We start from the raw sequence: 19,983 nt of genomic DNA on the forward strand, positions 1-19,983 counted from the left end.
TCTACAATAACCTGCAGCATCATCTCCTCTACAATAACCTGCAGCATCCTCTCCTCTACAATAACCTGCAGCATCCTCTCCTCTACAATAACCTGCAGCATCCTCTCCTCTACAATAACCTGCAGCATCCTCTCCTCTACAATAACCTGCAGCATCCTCTCCTCTACAATAACCTGCAGCATCATCTCCTCTACAATAACCTGCAGCATCCTCTCCTCTACAATAACCTGCAGCATCCTCTCCTCTACAATAACCTGCAGCATCCTCTCCTCTACAATAACCTGCAGCATCCTCTCCTCTACAATAACCTGCAGCATCCTCTCCTCTACAATAACCTGCAGCATCCTCTCCTCTCTACAATAACCTGCAGCATCCTCTCCTCTACAATATCCTGCAGCATCCTCTCCTCTCTACAATAACCTGCAGCATCCTCTCCTCTCTACAATAACCTGCAGCATCCTCTCCTCTACAATAACCTGCAGCATCCTCTCCTCTCTACAATAACCTGCAGCATCCTCTCCTCTCTACAATAACCTGCAGCATCCTCTCCTCTACAATAACCTGCAGCATCCTCTCCTCTATAATAACCTGCAGCATCCTCTCCTCTCTACAATAACCTGCAGCATCCTCTTCTCTACAATATCCTGCAGCATCCTCTCCTCTACAATAACCTGCAGCATCATCTCCTCTACAATAACCTGCAGCATCCTCTCCTCTACAATAACCTGCAGCATCCTCTCCTCTACAATAACCTGCAGCATCCTCTCCTCTACAATAACCTGCAGCATCCTCTCCTCTACAATAACCTGCAGCATCCTCTCTTCTCAGTATTAAGCTACTTTTACATTCGCGTTTGCAGCGGATCCGTTTGTATTATCTGTAACATCGGCCAAAACTGATCCGTCCTCATTGACGTACATTGTGTGTCAGGACGGATCCGCGGCGGGCCGCCTCCAGAGCGGAATAGAGACGGATCGGAGGCAAACTGATGTATTCTGAGCGGATCCTTTTCCATTCAGAACGCATTAGGGCAAAACTGATCCGTTTTGGACGCTGAGCCCTGAACGGATCTTACAAACGGAAAGCCAAGACGCCAGTGTGAAAGTCGCCCAAGGGTCCGGCGTCTTCTCCTGCGCTGCTGACGCTCGCGAGCTCCGTGATCCACGTGATAAAATCTTCACAAAGCGCGCAATTCTGCCGTTTCCAATCCACGTGATGTTGTGACGTCAGTAGGTCCTTGCCCCATATAGTAGCCGTCACCACATCCCCTCTACCCTTCTCTGTGACATCACAGCAGCCACGTGATATTGGCATGTGATGTGACGTCATCACCTGTGACCTTTAGATGCCGAACGGGACGTTTCTTTTAGGCTTCGTTTCTTGGGGGAAAACTTAGAGCGGGTGCACGCATCATGGCTGCGTCCTGGCCGGCCGCTGCGGACTCTCAGGTGAGTGAAACCGGCGGGATACCGGCACTGTACCTCCCCCTCCTCCCGGCGGTATACCGGCACTGTACCCCTCTCACCGGCGGTATACCGCCCCCGTTACTCCGGCACTGTACCTCCCCTCCTCCCGGCGGTATACCGGCACTGTATCCTCCTCCCGGCGGTATACCGGCCCCCGTTACTCCGGCACTGTACCTCCCCTCCTCCCGGCGGTATACCGGCACTGTATCCTCCCACCGGCGGTATACCGCCCCCCCGTTACTCCGGCACTGTACCCCTGGTTTCACTAGAAAAAAAAGTTACTTTTAACAATGTTAAGCGCTATCAGCGGGTCTGCAGAAGTCACATGACCCCCGGGGCCAGGACTGCCAGTATAGGGCGGCTATTAGAGTGGGGGTGGGGGGGGGGGTTCGGTCTATAAGAGTGTGGGGGGGGGGGGTTCGGTCTATAAGAGTGTGGGGGGGGGGGGTTCGGTCTATAAGAGTGGGGGGGGGGGGTTCGGTCTATAAGAGTGGGGGGGGGGGGTTCGGTCTATAAGAGTGGGGGGGGGGGGGTTCGGTCTATAAGAGTGGGGGGGGGGGGTTCGGTCTATAAGAGGGGGGGGGTTCGGTCTATAAGAGTGGGGGGGGGGTTCGGTCTATAAGAGTGGGGGGGGGGTTCGGTCTATAAGAGGGGGGGGGGGGTCGGTCTATAAGAGTGGGGGGGGGGGGGTTCGGTCTATAAGAGGGGGGGGGGTTCGGTCTATAAGAGTGGGGTGGGGGTTCGGTCTATAAGAGTGGGGTGGGGGTTCGGTCTATAAGAGTGGGGGGGGGGTTCGGTCTATAAGAGTGGGGGGGGGGGTTCGGTCTATAAGAGGGGGGGGGGGTTCGGTCTATAAGAGTGTGTTTGGGGGGGGGGTTCGGTCTATAAGAGTGTGTTTGGGGGGGGGGGTTCGGTCTATAAGAGTGTGTTTGGGGGGGGGGGGGGTTCGGTCTATAAGAGTGTGTTTGGGGGGGGGGGGTTCGGTCCTAGAAGAGTGTGTTTGGGGGGGGGGGGGGTTCGGTCTATAAGAGGGGGGGGTTCGGTCTATAAGAGGGGGGGGGGTGGGTTCGATCTATAAGAGTGTGCGGGGGGGGGGCGGGGTTCGAGTCTATAAGAGTGGGGTCCCGCAGTGGAGGGTGTCGGTCTATAAGAGTGGGGTCCCGCGTGGAGGGGTGTCGGTCTATAAGAGTGTGGGGTGGGCGGGGTTCGGTCTATAAGAGTGGGGCCCCGCGTGGAGGGGGGGGGGGGGGGTGTCGGTATATAAGAGTGGTGCCCGCGTGGAGGGGGCGGGGGGGTGTCGGTATATAAGAGTGGGTCCCGCGTGGAGGGGGGGGGGAGGAGTCTGTCGGTCTATAAGAGTGCCCCCCCCCCCCTCTCAGCGAGAGAAGTTGCATTATTAACCCCTTCCCCCCCGGGCTGTTGTAAGACGGTTTTCCTCTCGTCATATCTTCACCTTTTATTTATTAAAAAAAACTAAGCTGATTTAAATTTTGAAAAATTAGCAATTTTCAAAATATTAATGTCTCTGCTTTTAGAGTCTCGCTCGCCGCTCATGCGCCCCCTTCCCCCCCCCCTGTAATTCCAATTCTGGAGCCTCTGTTCTGCCGTTCCTTTATTATTAAGTTACGACTGAATTGCTATTAGCCTTCAGGAAGGGTACAGAGGGGTGTAACCAGACTTGCTCTATCCAATCAGTGCTGCCACTTTCAGACTGTGCAGGGACACCCCCCGACTGGTTACCCCCCTGTGTACCCTTATTCTCCACATAAGGGTCCGTTCACACATCTGTAGTGTATTGCGGATCCGCGGTACACCCGGCCGTCGCCCCCCATAGACTTGCTTGTTCTTGTCCGCTATTTTCAAGAGCCGCAAACTGGAAATGCAGATGCGGACAGCGCAATGTGTGACTGGACCCTAACGGTGGGGCCCCGCTCGCACTGCCCGCTATGTAACCTGGAGACTCAGAACGGGCCACGTCACAGCTATTTTTCAAATAGAAATGTTCAATTTTAGTAATTAAAGTATATAAAAAAAAAAAAGGTCAGTATCGCTGCCCCTTCCCTCCCAGAATTCCAGAGGAGCATGCATGGCCTAGAAGTCCCCCCCCCCCCCCACATTACACAGATACAAATAGGATGCGTTACACTGCAGTAAGGGTACAGAGGGGGGTAACCAGTTGGGGGGGGGGGTTGCCCCCTACACATTACACTTTAAGGAGCAGCTCAGTTCTGAAGTCACTTTGTGGAACTTGCATAGTAGCAGCCCCCCCATAAATGACCCCATTGTAGAAGCTGCCCTCTCAAGGTTTTCAAGACAGATCTTACAAACTTTGTTAACCCTTAAAGTGTTTCACAAGAAGTAAAGGAAAACGGAGGTGACATTTACAATTTTTTTGTGCCGATTATCTATTTTTATCCAAGACATCAAGGGTTAACAGCCAAACGACCCTCAATATCTGTGACCCTGAATCTGCAGTTTACAGAGGAGTCGCCGCCGTTATTTTTAGACGACTTGTTACATTTAAAGCCCCCCTGATGCCCCCCACAGTAGAAACTCCCAAAAAGTGACCCCATTTTGTAAAACATAAGTTTAGGTGACGGTTTTATTGGTGCTATCCTCAGTACATGGGATTTCGAAACGCTCTATTACACTGCGAGGCGACCAAAAAATGGCCGTTCTGGCAGATTTCTTATTTTTCGTTTTTTACAGCGTTCATCTGACTAAGGGGCGTGGATCATGTGATATTTATAGACCCAATTGTTACGGACGCGGTGATACCCAATGGGCCAGATTTATCATTAGCTCAAGTCAGAATAATGGAGTGAAAAAGTCGCAAAAAAATGCGCAAACGCTAAAACTGCGCACAAATTTGCGCTCTGCACTATGCTCGCCAGTTTTCTGAAAGTGGGCGTGTTTTCTTATGTAAATTAATCTCTAGACAGATTTACTATTGGGACTATTTAAAAAGTCGCAAAAAAATGCGCATTTTCACTCCAGTGAGGACCATGCTTATCTTATGAGACTTTTTAATAGAACACGCGACTTTTTCTTAAAGATGTGCGACTTTTGTAAAGCTGCTTACTGACGGATAAACTGCTACCGTCAAACCACATTTATTACAGTCTTAAAGGGCCGATCATAAATCTGACTTGGCTAAAACTGACTTTAGCCATATGTAAAAGTGGAGTGAGCTGTCAGAGTCATGATAAATCTGGCCCAGTAACTTGATAGTGATTAGGGTAGATACGAACCCTTGCTCTGCTCAATCTATGACCAATCTGATATATCTGGTAGTATTGCGACACAACTTATAAATTATCAGGCCTGATATTGACTATGGAATCTGAATATTACAATCTGAGAGTTTCTCCGATTATCAATATTAGGCCTCTTTCACACTTGCGTTGTCCGGATCCGGCGTGTACTCCACTTGCCGGAATTACACTCCGGATCCGGAAAAACGCAAGTGTACTGAAAGCATTTGAAGACGGAAACCGTCTTCCAAATGCTTTCAGTGTTACTATGGCACCCAGGACGCTATTAAAGTCCTGGTTGCCCATAGTAGGAGCGGGGAGCGGGGGAGCGGTATACTTACAGTCCGTGCGGCTCCCGGGGCGCTCCAGAATGACGTCAGAGCGCCCCATGCGCATGGATGACGTGATCCATGCGATCACGTGATCCATGCGATCACGTGATCCATGCGCTTGGGGCGCCCTGACGTCACTCTGAGCGCCCGGGGAGCCGCACGGACGGTAAGTACACTGCTCCCCCGCTCCCCGCTACACTTACCATGGCTGTCAGGACTTTAGCGTCCCGGCAGCCATGGTAACCACTCTGAAAAAGCTAAATGTCGGCTCCGGCAATGCGCCGAAACGACGTTTAGCTTAAGGCCGGATCCGGATCAATGCCTTCCAATGGGCATTAATTCCGGATCCGGCCTTGCGGCAAGTGTTCCGGATTTTTGGCCGGAGCAAAAAGCGCAGCATGCTGCGGTATTTTCTCCGGCCAACAAACGTTCGGTACGGAACTGAAGACATCCTGATGCATCCTGAACGGATTACTCTCCATTCAGAATGCATTAGGATAATCCTGATCAGGATTCTTCCGGCATAGAGCCCCGACGACGGAACTCTATGCCGGAAGACAAGAACGCAAGTGTGAAAGAGCCCTTAGAGCCTTTATTCAGTAATATGAATCTTTACTGAATAGTGATAATATTGATGTAGCACTTTTAATATTATACATCTGCACTAAAGTATGGAGTTGCTAAATATCAGGCCAATTAATTCAATCAATACTACACATAATAGTTATACGGAGTCTAAGGGAAGTCAGTTCTGATCATTGGGATTTTATTTTTTCCTAGAGTCCCCCCCCCCCCCCTTCTCAGTTAGACACAGCCTTCCTAAGGCTACTTTCACACTTGTGTTTTTCTTTTTCCGGCGCTGAGTTCCGTTCTAGGGGATCAATGTCGGAAAAGAACTGATCAGTTTTATCCTAATGCATTCTGAATGGAGAGCGATCGCTCAGGATACATCAGGACGTCTTCAGTTCAGTCTTTTTGACTGTTCAGGACGGAGATAATACCGCAGCATGCTACCGTTTTATCTCCGGCCCAAAAAAACTGAAGACTTGCCTGAATGCCGGATTCTGCATTTTTTCCATAGGAATGTATTAGGGCCGGATCCGTCCTTCCGGTCAAACCGGGGATGAATCTTACCATCTTGTTCTGTTCTTTTTCTTTTGTAGGCGATGTTGTAAAAGTGTATCCCTCAGATAACCTCTTCTCAGAGATGTATCAAAGGGCTAAGAACTCGAAGAGGGATACTTTTACAACATCGCCTACCAAAGAACAGAACGAGATGGTAAGAGTTATCACCTCTTTTAATTCATCCCCGGTTTGAATGGACATTTGAGAGAACAATTAATATAACAAAAGTGATAACATAATTGATATTAACAAAAAAAAAAAAAAAGGCTCTTGTGAGCCGAAACGTCGCAAAGTTGCCAAAGTTATGGGTGAATAAAGCTCCACTGATTTTTCACTTTATCTGGAGTGCAGTCCTATCTTTTTCAAGTTATATATATATAAATGTGATCGCACACTACATCCAGCACTCTGCCCTCCATGCTGGATGAGACATTGGTTTATATTTTGGCCAAAGCATAGTAAGCCACTCACCGCGTCAAGGCTGTCTCATGAGTGGTCCCTAACTCTTGTTCCTACCTGTTCATGGGCCATGACAGCCACATAAAATCCAGGGAATGCAGGTCAGCATGCAAGCCAAGTACACTTTGCTTGTAACCCCGTCCGGTGCCATTACAGCTTTCATCGGATCCAGGGATGCAAATACCAACATGCACGCTGAGCCCACCATATACTTCTCCTGGAGCCAAATGGCTACTGGTAGGTTCTATACAAGCAGACTCAGTTTTATACTGACTTTAAAACCAGCCTCCAAGGCGTGGCGATCTCCTTGGAGTCATTGCACACCTGACCAGTTAATCTGTCCTTGAGGCTGGTTTTAAAGTATATATATATATATACACTCACGTTTTTTAATTACTATTGATCTAATAATAGAGGGATAGTATTATTCAATTTAATAATAGTTCCGATATACATTTGTCTACGATGCATTCTTCACTATTTTTTTATCTACAGGGGATATTTATATAAAAATGATTATATTGTATATTTTCACATAATGGATTATTATAGGCATGTATATTTTATCACGTTTCATGAATTTGGTTCTTATTTGCATGAGTTTGTTTTCACGTTACTTTGCACTTTATTCACTGTGTGGCATTCATTTTATTCATCACTTTATATTTATATATTTTTATTTATTTACGAAGATCGAGGTGTATTAAATTAATTGTCCGATATCAGGCAACCAGTTGCTTTGCCCTCCAAGGACTGGGCTAGATATGGATCACCTTATGTTGGAACGCACGTGTGTTTCCGGTCAGGTGACCTCCTGGGAGTTGGTCAGCTGTCTAAATGCGGACAGAGCCTGGTACCCGATATCCGGCATGCGTTCCAAGACATATTTATATATCAACAGGCTTATTCGGACCTAATCCCTATACTGGCGCATTTAATAACTGGGAGAAAGGGGGGGGGGGGGGCGTAGTATCATTATTTCTGAATTATTGAACAAAGATGGATCTGGCTGTACTCTCTCACAAACCGGAGGTGACAACGTGCGTTCCAGGGTGGAACGCACGCCGGAGCATATGGGGCGGACATATTTTAAATTCCTGTTATGTAAGTGTTCACCTGTTGTGAATGAAGTGGAGCACCAGTATATAAATATATGGGCAGCTCATTAGCGCACTATCCCCTTGAACAAGCGTGATGTGAAATGTGCGTCGGGGGTTTGATCACTGGTCGGTTATAGGTTTACTTATTTATCTTTGGTTAAAGTCTAAACTTTCAAGCAGCAATGTGACTCCTTAGACTTCATATTACTGCTGACGGTGTATTTTATGTATTTGTGTATGTTATTGCCACCTACAGTTTTTATATATTTGGGTGAATAAAGATAATAAAAAATATATATATATTATTATTATTTTTTTACATTTATGCAGCACTGCGTTCTTCTCTTATTGGTGTTTCAATAGTTGCGGTTGGAGACGCAGTGTTTACTGGATTGGGGTTTCATTCATACCTAGGTGGCATTATTGCATAAGCTACTAGCATCATTATTAGTAAGGGTTAAATGTCCAGGTCTGACTTCATCTTACATTCCATACACGTAACATATGGCAATCCCTTTTGCTCTGATTTAGGATAACTGTGCCACACATACCAATTAAAGCTTAGACATTAGGCTACCAGTTTAGACATCTCCCAACTATCAAATTTATGGTACCAATTAGGGATCGACCGATAAAATGTTAAATTTTTTTAACCAATACTCTGAACTTTCAGGCCGATAGCCGATAACTGATACCGATTATATTATCTCATGTTATATATTATATTGGTAGTCACTGAGGTCGTGGAAATTTGCGTTTGGCACTAGTGTATTATAAATGTATGGTAATTTATAAATGAAGCTTTGTTAGTAGTCCATTTATAATATACTAGTGCCAAATGCCAATTTCCACACCATCTCTTCCTCCTCGCTGACTTTATTAACCCCTATTAGACCTCAGATGAATAAAATAAAAAAACTCCTCGCCTCTCCTGCGCCGCAGCTCCTCATTTTCATATCTGGTGTTGTGCTCCACTGTGTTCTCCGGTCCACGCTGCACTGACAGCGTGCAGCATATGGTCAGTGTGCGCACTACGTCCTGACGCTGTACGGGGTCAGGACAGCGCAGCGCGGGCCCCATCAAAGAAGACCAGGAAGGGTGAGTATCGGAAGCGCTTGCTGCGCTTCTTCCCCGCCCCCGACACCCGATGCATACTAGTGCGCGCTTCCATAATGGAAGCGCTCATTATTATTCGCTCTTATACGCATTAGGCCTCATGCACACGGGTGTGCCGCTTTTGCGGTCCGCAAAAAAAAAAACGGAAGCCGCCTGTGTTGCTTTCCGCAATTTGCTGAACAGGTGCTGGCAATATAAATGCCTATTCTTGTCCGCAAAGCGCGGACAAGAATAGGACCTGTTATATATTTTTTTGCAGGGCCGTGGAACAAAGCCACGGATGCGGACAGCACACGCAGTGCTGTCCGTATCTTTTGCGGCCCCATTGAAGTGAATGGGTCTGCATCTGAGCCGCCAAAACGGCGTGTGCATGAGGCCTTCTCTGTATATGGGCAAGGGTAGATGCCGATGTACAAAATCCTGAATGTCGGCAGATAATATCGGTACTTCCGATAATCGGTTGATCCCTAGTACCGATAAGAATATAATGGACCTTGTACTCTCACAGACATGTCTCTTCCCTGTCACTTCAACAGATGATAGTTAGTTAAAATAACACCGCCTTCCACGATTGGGGACTCCTTAACAAAGTCTACACTTAAAATTCTTCTCATCGTGCTTTGAGTGTATGCGTTCCTAGTGAGAAATATATTAGACTAGCTGAAGGACGCGGCTTCACTCGGGTATATTTGACATCTACAGCACCTCGCCCCTAAAACAGTGACCTCTCCCTTAAAATTGGACCTCCACAGCAGCCCACCCCCTTAACTTTGACCTTTACAGCAGCCTTCCCCTTTAACAGTGACTTTCACAGCATACCACCCACTTGACAGTGACCTCCACAGGGGCCTGCCCCCTTAACAGTGGCCTTTACTGGATCGGGGGCGTGTCCTTTTAAACAGCTCACTCTAAGACACTGTGCTGTATGAGTGTAAGCTGCAGTGAGAAAGTCGCCCTCCCACCCCTTTTATTCATATATTTTTTCCATTTCATCCACCATGACGGCCCACATTGAGATTGACCCTTGACCTCTGTAGGGGCAGGAACACATGGAGAGTTTAAATTCCCCCCACCCCTCCACCTCAGTGCTTTCCTGCCCCTACAGGGGCCAACATGTAGAGAGAGCCCTCCTTCCAGGAGGGTAGCAGCTTTATTCTCTTACAGGAATCTCCTGCTGGCCTCCCACGGCAGGGGCTAAGGCTGGCCAGCTTGGATCAGCAGGGACCCTCGTCTTAGCTTATGCTGACCTGCGGTCCTTCCCTACCTCAGACTTCCTTCCCTCTCCTGGGTAATAGTCGGGGGTGCCGGCTTCACAAAGCGCCTCGCGCGCGGCGTCCTTCCTCTCAGGTGACCGGCAGGAGGAGTGGTGCGGCGCATGGAGCGCATTAAGGGCGGGCCGGGCGGCGCACGTACCTTTTTTACAAGCTGGTGCGGTGCAGGCTCACGCTGTCAGTCAGGGCGCTGCTTGATGACGCCGGGACAAGAATTTAAAAAAGAAGCGCGGTTGTCAGCCTTTGACTGCTGCACCGCGATGTCTGAAGCACCTACTCCTCGCCAGGAAGGCTCTGACCCTTCGGCCATCAGTACCGTGAGTCCACTCTGGGGGGAAATTGTATTTTGAATTTTACTTTCAGTTCCAATTCTAAATACGGTATATCGGGTTGCTTCCTCCAGGGCAGCAAAGAATCTAAAACTAAAGCAAAGCTCTCAAAGTGCTGTGCATGCTCAAGAAGGTTACCTGAAAATTACAAAAAGAGGCTGTGCAAGCCTTGTACTGCCGAAATATGGAAGGAAGAGCAACCAGATATTCTGTCCGAAATGAAAACTTTTATTACGGACGAAATCAGATCTTCTTTGGCCACTATGTCTGTTCCCGCTAGTGTCCCCAACCCTCCCAAGAAGCGCAAACTGTCGGTCGTCTCCTCATCTGAGGGCGAGGATGTAGAGGAAACTTCCGTCACATCCAGACAGATTCCTGCTGAGGACCCCTTGTCAGAGGGGGAAATTTTGGAGGAAGACAAAAAATATTTTTTCTCCACAGACGAGATGGAGGATTTACTCAGAGCAGTCAGGTCCACAATGGGAATCGAGGATACCCCTAGACCCCGGACCGTCCAGGATGAAATGTTTGGCGGCCTTAGATCCAAGACTTCCATTGTCTTCCCCATAAACGAGAACATACGGGAAATGATAATGGAGGAGTGGTCAGATCCTGAGAAGAGATTAGGTGTCCCCAAGGAGTTCAGGAACCGACTCTGCTTTGACCCAGCAGAATGCAAAATATATAATCAGACCCCCAAAGTCGACATACAGGTGGCTAAGGTTGTAAAGAAAACCGCCCTTCCTTTTGAGGATTCCTCCCAATTGGGTGATCCAATGGACAGAAAAGCAGACGGGCTCCTAAAAAGATCCTGGGAATCAGCAATGTTTGGGGTAAAAGCAAACATTGCAGCAACTTCAGTAGCCAGGGCTATGTATATATGGCTGGGGGAATTGGACGAACACCTAAAAAATAGACACCAAGAGAAGAAATCAGGGAGTCTATTCCACTCCTTCGATCCGCCACAGCATTCTTAGCGGATGCCTCTGCGGAATCCATCCGTTTCTCAGCCAAAGACGCTGCTCTCTCTAACGCAGCCAGGCGAGCATTATGGATGAAAGCATGGTCAGGGGACAAAGCATCCAAAGCCAAACTCTGTTCTATCCCATTTTCTGGGGAGTTTGTCTTTGGTCCCACTCTAGATAAAATTCTAGAGGGAGCGGCGGATAAGAAGGGATTTCCGGAGGACAAGGAGTCTAGAAAGAAGCCCTTTCGTCAGTTTCAGCCCCAGCAGAGATCCTACAGGGGGAAAGGAAAAACTGGCAGATGGAGCTATCCCAAAGGGGGAAGAGGGAGAGGCTTCATTCTCAATCCCCAAAACAGACAAAATAAGCAGCAATGACGCCAGAGTAGGGGGGAGACTGAAGGGGTTTTTACCATCTTGGGAACAGATCACCTCAAATCCCTGGGTTCTAAACGTAGTCTCTCAAGGCTACAAGATCGAATTCACATCAATCCCCCCAAGAAGATTCTGCATCTCAACCCAAAACAAAACAGAGCTTCCAAAAATATGGCAGGGCGTCCGAGACCTCTTAGATCTAGGGGTAATTCAGAGGGTCCCGCAACTAGAACAAAGGAGAGGTTTCTACTCCAACCTCTTCCTAGTAAAGAAACCAGACCAATCCCTTCGAACCATCTTAAACCTAAAACCTCTAAACAGATCCATCTTATACAGGAAGTTCAGGATGGAAACCATCACATCCACTATTCCCCCTAATCCAGAAAGGAGCGTTTATGTCGTCAATCGACCTCAAAGACGCATACTACCATATCCCTATTCATCATCTCTCCCAAAAGTATCTAAGATTTTCACTAAAAGGGCTGGACGGCTTGATCCACCATTTTCAATATGTCGCTCTCCCTTTCGGCATCTCCTCGGCCCCCAGGGTCTTCACAAAGGTGGTGGTGGAAATGGTGGCCTATCTTCGTCGGGAAGGTATAACAATTATCCCATACCTAGACGATTTCCTTATTCTTGGCAATACAGAAGCCGAAAATCTGTCTGCAACTCGGAGATTCTCAGAGATGCTAAAGGGTCTGGGTTGGATCATAAATATAAAAAAATCCACTCTGATTCCATCCAGAAGAATAGGGTTCCTAGGCGTAGAACTGGACTCAGCCCTGTTAAAGACCTTTCTTCCCCAGGACAAAACAGTGGCACTAATAGAGAAGATCCGAATGTTTCAGAGTTCTCACAGATGCTCCATCAGACGGTCCATGAGTCTTCTCGGAAGTCTAACTGCCTGCATCCCCTCGGTTGCCTGGTGCCAAAGCTACACAAGGGTAATCCAAAGTTGGATCCTAAGTGTATGGGATGGAAGACAGATAAACTTAGACAAAAATGTATGGATTCCTCAGTCCATAAAATCGGATCTAAGCTGGTGGAAAGAAAAAAGAAGACTGCTTGGAGGTCTACAGTGGCGGAACTACCCGGCCGTTCAGGTAATAACAGACGCAAGTCTCGAAGGCTGGGGAGCAAAAATAGGAGACCATCTTCTACAGGGTACTTGGCCAGAAGACATAAGAAAAAGATCCTCCAATTACAGAGAGCTGTATGCTGTCCTCGAGGCATTAACAAAAGGAGAGGACCTACCAAGGGGTCATCATTTAAAGATTCTATCCGACAATACCACAACTGTGGCATACCTACGACACCAAGGAGGGACAAGGTCACGCCTGTTGGGTGCTGTAGCAATGAGAATCTTCTCCTGGGCAGAAGAGAACACCCTGTCGCTCTCCGCCATCCATTTAAAGGGCTGCGAAAACACAGTAGCAGACTACCTGAGCAGGGAAAAAATAGATCCAGGGGAATGGTCCCTGAACCGAAAGATCTTCCAGAGGATCTCAAAAAGATGGGGTCATCCGGAAGTAGACTTATTCGCTTCCAGAAAAAATACGCAGGTAGAATGCTTTTGCTCCCTAAACCTGGAGGACGGCCCGTGGGCAATAGACGCCCTATCAATTCAGTGGAGATGGAGACTGGCTTATGCATTTCCCCCGATACCACTATTACCGCGAGTCATCCAGAAGCTTCTAGGAGAACCAACTACTCTCATCCTAATAGCCCCCTTATGGCCAAAGAGGAGTTGGTTCTCTACTCTAAAACAGCTATCGCTGGAGGATCCCGGGGAAATTCCTTTTCAGAGAGACGTCTTAGTCCAGGGCCCGCTTCTGCATCCAGACCCAGGAATCTTCAGACTGGCAGCCTGGATCCTGAGAGCGAAACCTTAAAGAGCAGAGGCCTGTCAGATAAGGTGATTCTCACACTCAAGGCCAGTAGAAAAAAAGTGACCTCTTCCATCTACTTAAAGATCTGGAAAAGATACTGTTCTTGGTTAGGGATTGATCGCCCGGACACCTCTTCTCCTCCCATCAACAAGATTCTGGACTTCCTCCAGAGCGGCCTGGAATTAGGTCTGAGACCTAGTACTCTGAAAGTACAAATATCAGCCCTTAGTACCTTCTACGACTGCAGTTTAGCCAATCACAGATGGGTCAGGAGATTTATTAGAGCAGCTTCAAGGTTAAGACCCACCCTTAAATCTAGAGCTCCAACTTGGGACTTGAACATCGTCCTAGAAGGCCTAACAAAACCTCAGTTTGTACCGCTATCAGAGATCTCCTTAAAGCACCTTTCTCTGAAGACTGCTTTCCTGATAGCAATTACTTCAGCCAGACGTAATGGAGAACTTCAGGCCCTCTCCTGCAGGGAACCATATCTCCAAATCAGTAATGATCACATCCGCCTAACGCTCGACCCTGGGTTCCTCCCTAAAGTAGTCTCCTCCTTCCACCACGAACAGGAAATTTTTCTACCTTCTATCACTAGGTCCGAAGTTGCAGGGTCTGGTGATAACATGCATCTCTTAGATGTTAAGGATACAGTAATTCAATACCTGGAGGCTACCAGCTCTTAGGATAGATAATAATCTCCTAGTTCAGTTCTCTGGAAAAAATAAAGGGAAGAAGTTGGCTAAATCCTCCATAGCTAGATGGATCAGGTCCACCATCGAGTGTTGCTACAGGATACAGGGCAAGCCCAGTCCCGGCAATATTAAAGCCCACTCCACTAGCGCTAGGGCCACTGCCTCCTCTTGGGCTGAAAAAAGAGGCGTCTCACTAGACCAGATTTGTAGGGCCGCAACATGGGCTAGCACAAACACCTTTGTAAGACACTATCGTCTTAATCTTCTGGACTCGAATGAGGCTCTTTTTGGTCGGAAGATTTTACAGGCCATATCCCCACCCATGTAGTCATTTGATACATCTCACAGGGCTCCAGATGGCGACCAAAATGGTCGCCAATGCGACTTAGAATTGCAAAATGGCGACAAGACTTTGTAGTCTTGTCGCCATTTGCGCCTAGAGCCTCCGCTGCTCTGCTGCTTTAAGAACGGGATTTCATCCAGCAGGCAGGCGGCAATCCAATAACCGAGCTCCGCACAGTATAGAGCTCTGTTATTAGAGAGGAGGCTGCTGATTGGTCAGTATCAGTGTGCTGCTGTACCATTGGCTGCTCCTCTCACACCCCCATTCTCCCGCGCTGAACACAGCAGCAGCTTCAGAGTCATGAAGACAGGGAGCCGCTCCATAGAACAGAGGTTAGCTTGAGAAGCAGTCACCCCTGCGCTGCCATCGTCTTTACAACCCTGATAACACTCAGTGCTCCGTGTGAGCTCCCTGCCTGGGCTCACAAACATTCTTAATAAGGGAATAAAAGGGTTAATAGGAGCCGCTGGTCAAGACACTAAAAAGCCAGTGAACCATATCTCTTTCAATAGTCCTTGCTTAGGCCTCCTGCACACGACCGTTGTGTGCACCCGTGCCGTTTTCCGTTTTTTTTTCGCGGACCCATTGACTTTCAATGGGTCCGTGGAAAAATCGGAAAATGCACAGTTTTGCAGCCGCATCCGTGATCCGTGTTTCCTGGCCGTGAAAAAAATATGACCTGTCCTATTTTTTTCACGGCCAACGGTTCACGGACCCATTCAAGTCAATGGGTCCGTGAAAGAACACGGATGCACACAAGATTGGCATCCGTGTCCGTGATCCGTGGCCGTAGGTTAGTTTTTATACAGACGGATCCGAAGATCCGTCTGTATAAAAGCTTTTTCAAAGCTGAGTTTTCACTTCGTGAAAACTCAGAACCGACAGTATATTCTAACACAGAAGCGTTCCATGGTGATGGGACGCTTCTAGTTAGAATACACTACAAACTGTGTACAAGACTGCCCCCTGCTGCCTGGCAGCACCCGATCTCTTACAGGGGGCTGTGATCAGCACAATTAACCCCTTCAGGTGCGGCACCTGAAGGGGTTAATTGTGCTGATCACGGCCCCCTGTAAGAGATCAGGGCTGCCAGGCAGCAGGGGGCAGACCCCTCCCCCCCCCCCCCCCCCCTCCCCAGTTTGAATATCATTGGTGGCCAGTGCGGCCCCCCCCCCCTCTATTGTAATAATAGGTTGGTGGCCAGTGCGGCCCCCCCCCTCCCTCTATTGTAATAACTTGTTGGTGGCACAGTGTGCGCCCCCCATCTGCCCCCCTCCCTCTATAGCATTAACAACATTGGTGGCCAGTGTGCGCCCCCCATCTGCCCCCCCTCCCTCTATAGCATTAACAACATTGGTGGCCAGTGTGCGGCCTCCCATCTCCCCCATTGGTGGCAGCGGAGTTTCGATCGGAGTCCCAGTTTAATCGCTGGGGCTCCGATCGGTAACCATGGCAACCTGGACGCTACTACAGTCCTGGTTGCCATGGTTACTTAGCAATAGTACAATAGTAGAAGATTCATACTTACCGGCTGCTGCGATGTTCGTGTCCGGCCGGGAGCTCCACCTACTGGTAAGTGTCATTGCTAAATGAACTGTCACTTACCAGTAGGAGGAGCTCCCGGCCAGAAGCAGACATTGCAGCTCCCAGGTAAGTATGAATCTTTTACTATTGTACTATTGCTAGTAACCCGCTGCCACCAATGATCGGGGGGGGGTAGATGGGAGGCCGCACACTGGCCACCAATGTTGTTAATGCTATAGAGGGAGGGGGGGCCAATGGGGGGCGCACACTGTGCCACCAACGATTACAATAGAGGGAGGAAGGGGGGGGGGGCGCACACTGTGCCACCAACGATTTATTACAATAGAGGGAGGAAGGGGGGGGGGGCGCACACTGTGCCACCAACGATTTATTACAATAGAGGGAGGAAGGGGGGGGGGCGGGGGGGCGCACTGGCCACCAATGATATTCAAACTAGGGGGGGGGAGGGGGGTGGTCTGCTGCCTGGCAGCCCTGATCTCTTACAGGGGGATATGATAGTACAATTAACCCCTTCAGGTTCGGCACCTAAGGGGTTAATTGTGCTGATCACGGCCCCCTGTAAGAGATCGGATGCTGCTAGGCAGCAGGGGGCAGTCATGTACACAGTTTGTAGTATATTCTAACTAGAAGCGTCCCCATCACCATGGGAACGCCTCTGTGTTAGAATATACTGTCGGAAATGAGGTTTCACGATCTAACTCATATCCGACAGTATATTCTAACATAGAGGAGTTCCCATGGTGATGGGGACGCTTCAAGTTAAAATATACCATCGGATTGGAGAAAACTCCGATCCGATGGTATAAAAGGGACTCCAGACTTTACATTGAAAGTCAATGGGGACGGATCCGTTTGAAATGGCACCATATTGTGTCAACGTCAAACGGATCCGTCCCCATTGACTTGCATTGTAATTCAGGACGGATCCGTTTGGCTCCGCACGGCCAGGCAGACACCAAAACGACTTTTTTTTCATGTCCGTGGATCCTCCAAAAATCAAGGAAGACCCACGGACGAAAAAACGGTCACGGAAAAACGGGACCCGTTTTTGCGGACCGCAAAAAAATACGTTCGTGTGCATGAGGCCTAAGTAGGAGGAGAGGTTATCTCCTGGAGGTTATCTCCTCCTCCTAAGACTTTTGAAAGAGATATGGTTCACTGGCTTTTTAGTGTCTTGACCAGCGGCTCCTATTAACCCTTTACATACTTAACATTAGCAAGTGGTGAGATGACTGATGATCACCTCACCACTTGCTAATGGCTGCTGCTGCCCAGTATTCCCCCCGCCTACCTACCTACCTACCTTTCTCTGCACATCTCCTATTTTATGCTAAAGTGGGGGGGAATCTTTTCTGGTGTGAGCCTGATAAGTGCGATTGTGACCAGTTCCATCAGTTGGCGCACGTGCAGCGGTATGAGGGAGCACTCTGCCATTTGTACAGCCTACGATGCGGAGATGCCACCACGCTGGGGAGGCTCAGGTGTGGCTGGCAGTGAAGGTGTTAAGGCTGCCGGTCGTTAAAGTAACGTTAGGCTGATATAAGGGGCAGCCGCGCAGCCCACCTGCTCCTTGCAGGACTCTGATCATGCACCCGCCCTTCCCAAACTATGGGCCCACTTACCGGCTACAGCCCCCCTACTACAAACCCAAGGGGCCCTACTGGAAGCCTCCGTACAAGGGGGCCCATGAAGTCTGCCCTTCTCTTTAACTGCCTGGATAACTACCGGATATGGGCTCAGCTGTAGGCCTTGCTCAGCCAGCTGGGGCCGGAGCTGGGGCTGAGCCGCTCTTACACCAAAGTAGTAGGGGTTCAGGTGAACCCCAGAGTGGACGCATCTGTTCAGTGTTCACTGGGGCCCCGTACGCTGAAGAGCCGCAAGGGATGGGCCCTACTGTGCCATGCCACACCTGGGCAGCATGCCGGACTGCGTAACGTCACCCCAGTCCGCTTTCCCCGCACTGTAGCCAGACAAGTCTTTTATTTTTTATTATAATTATATGTATTTTACATTTGGCGACTAAAAAATTCATTTGGCTCCTAAATTTTTCAGATTAGGAGCCAATGGCTCCTTGAGATTTTTTTTTGTCTGGAGCCCTGTCTCAATGTGGGCCGTCATGGTGGATGAAATGGAAAAACCGCAATTAGACTTACCGGTAATTCCGTTTCCTTGAATCCACCATGACGGCCCCGTACTATTCCCATCCCAAAAAAAAAACCACATATCATATATGTGTATATAAAAAATAAAATATGAGTTTAAGGGTATGAATCAATATCTTTTTACTCTTTTCCACCTTTCGGATAATTTGTAAAGCACTGAGGAGGTGGAGGGGTGGGGGAATTTAAACTCTCTATGTGTTCCTGCCCCTACAGAGGTCAAGGGTCAATCTCAATGTGGGCCGTCATGGTGGATTCAAGGAAACGGAATTACCGGTAAGTCTAATTGCGTTTTTTTTTTTTTTTTTTTCTTTCAATCCCCGTCGGCTCATTGGTGGGAGGGGGCGTGACCTAAACAGGTCCAGGTCTTGGCGTGGCTTAGCACGACCTAGAAGTTGATTTTTATCTTCATTTTTTTTCTTTTTCAATCTGTCGGCTGAGGAGTGGGAGGGGGCGTGTCCTTTTGAACAGCTCACTCTAAGACAGCAGCACTGTGCTGTCTTGAGTGTAAGCTGCAGGGGAAAAGTCACCCTCTTACCGCTGCAGCTGACAGAATTATTATTATATTTTTTTTTTCAATCCCTGTTGGCTCAGGAGGGGTGTGGCCTAACCAGATCAGGGGTGGGGTTTTAAGTCTTTTGAGACTGCTATATTGTGGCAGGGGGCATGTCTGGGCTCCTTCCTGCAAGAGTGACGCCCCTCTGGGCACCTTACTGGCTCATTTGCATGCTAAATAAACTATTTTCAGAGGATAAAAACATCTATTGCTGGAACAAGGGCACATCTGGAAATAAGGTACTAAGTACTATTAGGCCGTTGCTTTACTTCAATAGCGGTTATCCTGGTGACAGATTTCCTTTTAAAGCTCTCCTACAGCAGTGAAGAAAAATGGCTGTGTTATGAAAACCTGAAGTAAAACTATGTGGAGACTAAGACCCTGTGAGCTTCTATTGGCTGATAAGGGTCATGTGACCAAGCTTCTATTGGCTAATGCATTTTTTGGGAATCTATCAGGAACGGTGCATCCTAGAGAGCTGAGACCTGGTTTAAAACCTTCCCGGACACCTGATGTACCGGTGTGCCAAATTTCGTGACTGTAAATGCGACGGTGCGGATTCCTTTAGCGGGGACACACACACACACCCCTTTATATATTAGAAGATAACAGATGCATTGACGTCCTTCATAATATTCAACAATATAGAACACTACATATGTCCTATTGATTATCTTCTAAAAAAAAAAAAATCTCAGGTTCATTATGTGTACATACATACATTACAGATTTTCTGCTTCATCAATAGGCCTCAAACTGTAGGGGTAATTAGCACCAGATATGTCTAGACAATAGCCTTATCTCAGTCATAAATCTATAAGGAGACAAGAATGACTTCTCAGACTGGTACATCTAAAGAGAAGAAACCTTATGAACTGTGTCCTCTCCATGTACCCCTCTCAGCCGACTTTAAAATACATTCAAAATGGTGAATATATCACAATATGGCCTCTTATATATAATCAAATACACTAGAACTAGGATATTTAGACACAGATGTTA

General features: G+C 48.1%; 1 protein-coding gene across 2 annotated transcripts in view; it reads left to right on the forward strand.

Annotated features, from left to right (window-relative positions):
• Window positions 1-1,409: 1,409 nt before the first annotated feature.
• SFXN4 (sideroflexin 4) overlaps window positions 1,410-19,983 on the forward strand; it is a 77,854-nt gene continuing 59,280 nt past the window's right edge. The window contains exon 1 of one of the 2 annotated variants that reach the window (XM_040437887.1): window positions 1,410-1,448. In XM_040437887.1, coding sequence (XP_040293821.1) covers window positions 1,413-1,448 — 36 coding nt within the window. In that variant the 5' untranslated portion in view covers window positions 1,410-1,412. Of the gene's footprint in view, window positions 1,449-7,619; window positions 7,741-19,983 lie in introns of those variants that run through there. The other variant, XM_040437886.1, reaches the window with a different exon arrangement.

Source organism: Bufo bufo, chromosome 6 (genome assembly GCF_905171765.1).
Source record: "Bufo bufo chromosome 6, aBufBuf1.1, whole genome shotgun sequence".
NCBI classification, from domain to species: Eukaryota; Metazoa; Chordata; class Amphibia; order Anura; family Bufonidae; genus Bufo; species Bufo bufo.